This window comes from Onychomys torridus, chromosome X (genome assembly GCF_903995425.1).
Source record: "Onychomys torridus chromosome X, mOncTor1.1, whole genome shotgun sequence".
In the NCBI taxonomy this organism is placed as follows: domain Eukaryota; kingdom Metazoa; phylum Chordata; class Mammalia; order Rodentia; family Cricetidae; genus Onychomys; species Onychomys torridus.
The window spans coordinates 50,726,664-50,731,658 of NC_050466.1; the positions used below are offsets into that span (position 1 = coordinate 50,726,664).

Sequence of the window (4,995 nt, forward strand, 5' to 3'; positions counted from 1 at the left end):
TTCCTCATTTCAGAGCCCTGATTGGTCATGGTTATGTACAGGGTGGCCTTGCCTGGGCAGTCTGTTTAGGCGACCTCATTACCTGTCCTGAGCTCAAGAACGCCTGGCTCCCCTTTACTCCCAAAGACTGAGCCCACCTAGGCCGTGCCAGTTGGGGAAGTTCAGTTTTCCTGTGCATTTAATAAGTGAGTGGTGGAGGGGTGAGATTAGGCCCACTTGTGGGGCCACACTTTGTCCAGTTCCAATAGATATGGAGACTCTCTTTGTTTAAATGTAAAACCGGAGGAGAGCAAAAAGGGGATTTTCTTTCCTGGTATTGCAGAGCCAGGTTACCCCGCCTCCCCAAACACACACACTTTTTTCTTTTTTAAGGAATACACACTTGCAGTATATTGTGAACTTTCTTTACATGCTGCTATCTCCCTTTTGGTCTCTCTGAACTCCTTCCCACCTGGTCCTCATAGAGATTACTGTTCCTAATTTTTTTGGCAATTTTACGCACAAACATACCCCACTGCATTGTACTTATACTCACCCTCCATTACACTCTGCTATCCCTCTTCCCTTCCCTCTGAGTCCTTTCTTCCCACTTAGTCCCATTAGAGAAAAGACACTTCCTCCTCTAACAACTATTAACATTAAGCAGCTCCTGAGGAAAGAATGAGACCACATGGGAACTGAAAGGACCAAGCAGATGCCATAACAGGCTGCTCAGTCTTCTCTCAGAGATCAGGCCTCAATTTCAGTTTCCTGAGACTTGAGCAAGCAGTTTCTGGGAGGGCCGTGATCAAAAGACAAAGTCCTTGCAGTAGCTCCCTATCTGCACGTACTCTGACTGCTCAAAGTTCAGCCACTGTCTGGGACCCCTCACTATGTCCATGGCAGCTCAAGGACAGATCCTGGACCACTGAGCAAGCCCCCACAGTCAGTACGTGCTAGGCCAGCCAGCCCCCATGGCAGCTCAAGGACAAAGCCTGGGACTTGTCCCAGACAGCCCCCAAAATGATAATTGTAACCCCTAACCAGTAAATTCAAAGGTTACACACCCTCACCCAATTAAAAGAGAACAGAGATAAAAATAAACCAATCCCAGTAACACCCAAGCCAATCACCCCAACTGCCCTGAACGGCTTGCAGTTTTAGCCTTTAACTAGCTAGCCTCACAAAAAAAAAGAGCAACTCCTCCCTGCCTCACTGTATTGGGTGTAGGAATGAGTTCCCTGTCTAGACTTGTAAACTTAAAAAAATAAATAAATCTTGCTGTTGCATTCTGGACATCCATGGTCTTTGTTGGTCTGTTTGGGGTCATAATCTGGGCATAACAGGAACCTCCCCTGTGTGTGGAAGAAAGTTTGAAGGTCCAATTATGTGCAGGTATCGTAGCTGTTGTGTATGTGTATGTTTGGTTGCAACTGTAGTGTCATATCTGGATGGCAGAATTTCATCACAGTCTCTCCCACCCTCTGGGTTTTAAGTTCTTTCCTCTCTTCTCTGGTGTTCCTTAGGCCCAGAGAGAGAACAGGGAAAAGTTGATACAGTTGTCTAGTTTAGGGCTGAGCAGGTATCAGTTACTTATTCTCAGTGCTTTGACCAGCTATGTGTCTCTGAATTAGACATCACCCCCTGCAAGAAGGAGCTGGAAACTCCCTCACTGCTGGCTATTGATCATATTAATGGGTCGTGCTTATGTAGGCTGCTGGTGGAGAAAAGTCACCAGGGATCTTTTCCAGCTGTAGACCATGTCTTCTACAATACTAGCCAGTCAGGGATTATGGCCACTGGTATAATAGTGAAACAGTTATTTGGGCATAACCAACCACTCTATAATTGAATTTTAGACTTATTCCATGAGTGTGGTGTGTGTTGGAGACACACACCTATATACCTGGTCAAAAGCCTATAGCTTCTAGGTCTCTATCTTCCATCCTGATTCACATGGAACAACAAGTTGCTAAGAAAGCCTTGGTGCTTTTTTGCTAACCAGAGCCATTCAGTTTCTGGTTGGCATGCATATATATATAATTCTTTATTAATTCCTTGGGAATTTCACAACATGCACCCCAAACCTACTCACCTTCCAGTCTCTCCAAGTGCTTCAGCAGGTCATAGATGGGGTAGATGTTATGGTAAACCAACCCAAGGCCTAGGATGTGGGCTTGGGTGAGAGCTGAGCTGGTCAGTCTGGGCCACTGGGACTGCACCTCTCAGGTGAGGGGCAGAAGCAACTCTCCCATGACCATGGTCAGGGGTGGGGCCATCTCTCCTGAGTGCTGGGTGGGGGTCAGCTCTCCAATGAGGGGCTGGACCTGCTCTCTTGCTGCAGTGACCAGTGAGGGGCAGGACCAAATGTCCCAGAGCCAATGAGGGGAAGGGCCAGCTATCCCAGAGCCAGTGAAGGGAGTGGCCAGCTCAGCACAGCCCTTGGATTTCAACAGATATGGGTTCCTATGGCCCCCTGTTGTGACACAGGCCATGGATATCAACACAGACCCCAGCTGCAGCAGGATCACAGTCTTTGTTCAGCCTGCTTTCTTATAGAACTCAGGACCACCAGCCTAGGGGTAGCACCACCCACCATGGGATGGGCCCTCCCCTGTGGATCACTAATTGAGAAAATGCCTTTCAGCTGGATCTCTTGTAGGCTTTTCCTCAGCTGAGCCTCCTTTCTCTCTGATGACTCTAGCTTGGATCAAGTTGACACACAAAACCAGCCAATACAGAGGATTAGTCCATAATTATAATGAGAAGCAAATAGGCATGGTGCTGGAGTAGTAGCTGGGAGCTTTACATACTAATCCCCAGGCAGCAGAGCGGGGGGAGGGAGAGAGGGGTAGAAAGAGGGAGGGAGGGAGAGAGAGAGAGAGAGAGAGAGAGAGAGAGAGAGAGAGAGAGAGAGAGAGAACAACAAATCTGGCATGGGCTTTTCAGACCTCAAAGCACGCTCCCAGTGACAGTTCCTCCAACAAAGCTTCATCTTTGTCTTTAACAAATGGTTCAGGCAAATATATGAGCTTATAGGGGCCATTTTCATTCAAACCGCCACAGCCTAGCTCTCTCTTTTAAACTAAGACTTAGCTATTACATTGGGGATGGCATCACAGTTGTTACTCTCCCATTATCTCCTGTGCGGCACCTTACTAGACTATGTAATACTGTAAGTTCAGCAGTTTCTATGATGCTAAGAGAACCTAGATTTATGTGCACCATACCCTGATCACCCCCTACATTAGAATCCCTTGAAGTTGGAGCCATGCCACTGACCTGTTGCAGTACTGGTGTGTGTGTGGGTAGGGGGAGCATTTGAACACCCAGAGGTCTATGCTGATCCTGGGGATTCCCAAGGACTGTAGTGAGGATGAATTTGAGGAGACTCTGCACGAAGCTCTCAGGTATCTGGGAAGATATAGGATCATTGGCAGGATGTTTAGGAGGGAGGAGAACGCCCAGGACTTTCTGGTGGAACTTGCACGTGATTTTGACTATGCTTTGGTGCCTAGGGAAATACAAGGAAGTGATGGTGAACCCTCCTACTTCATATAATGAATTTCTTAATAGACTGAACCACTTCTTAGAGGAAGAGAGGCACACAGTGTCAGATATGAACAGGGTTCTTGGGACATACTCTAATTATTCACCTACCAAAGCGCTGTATCAGTAGATGTCTGGGCCTGGGCTCCGACTCGCAGTGCAGTTGTGCAGCCTCTGCTGGGACAAATGCTATACCGAGAATTAAGAGCCTTTTCTCGGAACACCATGCCAGTCCCAGGGTTATTTGATGCCTGGCTTGAGCACGCCACTGATAGGTTAGAGGTTAGAGATGTGGCAGGTACCTGAGGTGGAGAAGAGGTGGAGAAGAGGTGGAGAAGAGGTGGAGAAGAGGTGGAGAAGAGGTGGAGAAGAGGTGGAGGCTGATGGAACGCTACAAGTGGTCAATGTGCTCCGTGTCAACAATGTTGCCGTCACAGGGAAGGAGTATCTGGAGGCTCTGCAGCAGGTATTTGGGCCCATGGAAAACCGAAAAATTGCCCAGCTGAAATTTTGTAAGGCTTATCAGGAGCTAGGAGAGAAAGTTTCTAGCTTTGTGGTGCGTTTGAGACTCTGCTCCAAAAAGCCCTGGAGAAAAATGCAATCTCATGAATGAATGTGACTCATACCCTCCTGAAAAAAATCTTAGGTGGGCCATCCTTACTGGAAAACTTAGAGAGAAACTTAAGATGATGAAACAGTGCAGGAAGCCACCTGGTTTCATGGCCCTGGTGAAGCTTTTTCATGAGGAGGAGGAGTGGGAGGCTACTAGGGGTCCAGAGAAGAGGTGCCTACAGGGGCTGGGTTAGGCCCAAGTCCATCTAATATAGGCAGCAGGGTCTTGAGACAAGGCCTTACCAGGGTCCCCATCTCCGGAGGATCAGAGGCCAGCACCAAAGGGGAGGTGTGCCCAGGGACAGATCTCAAGGTACAAGAAAGCAGAATTATGACACATTCTGTTACAGTTGTGGGGAAGATGGCCACACCAGAGTACTCTGCTTTAACCCCTCCAACTGGCCCTTAGTGAAGCAGAAAAGACAGGCTGGAATGGAGATGGGAAATGGGGCCTGGGCTTGAGAGAAGAGCTATCCCAAGCCCAAGACCAAGTAGGCTCCAGAGAACAGGGTAACCATTGTTCCCGTAAGCCAAGGAGACAAAAGAGATATTTGAAAGAGCAAGAAGAGCAGCTCAGGGAAATGGCAGGGGACCTTGGTGGGACATAAGTTAAGTCCACTAAGTGAATGCCAGCTGGAGAAAACCCCAAAAAGCAAAAGTATACCACATTCAGCTCAGTAATGACCAGATGCAAGGCCTCTAGTATGTACCAGAGAAGGAAGCCAGGAACTGCTGCAGCTGCGTGGGGCCACAAAGACTCAGATGGGGACATCAGGAAAGCAGAGGCAGAAAACAGTGAGGCTGGGGATCTAAGAAACCTAGTAACCTCCAATCAATATGGGGCATAGAGGAACC

At 48.1% G+C, this 4,995-nt stretch overlaps 1 protein-coding gene across 1 annotated transcript; it reads left to right on the top strand.

Annotated features, from left to right (window-relative positions):
* The first annotated feature begins 2,148 nt into the window (after positions 1-2,148).
* On the top strand, positions 2,149-4,635 carry Pnma3 (PNMA family member 3). Its single transcript, XM_036175572.1, is given in 10 exon segments — positions 2,149-2,208; positions 3,292-3,509; positions 3,511-3,641; positions 3,644-3,801; positions 3,803-3,857; positions 3,897-4,088; positions 4,091-4,177; positions 4,180-4,326; positions 4,329-4,361; positions 4,364-4,635. Coding segments are annotated over 10 exon segments (1,353 nt in total).
* Positions 4,636-4,995: the final 360 nt, after the last annotated feature.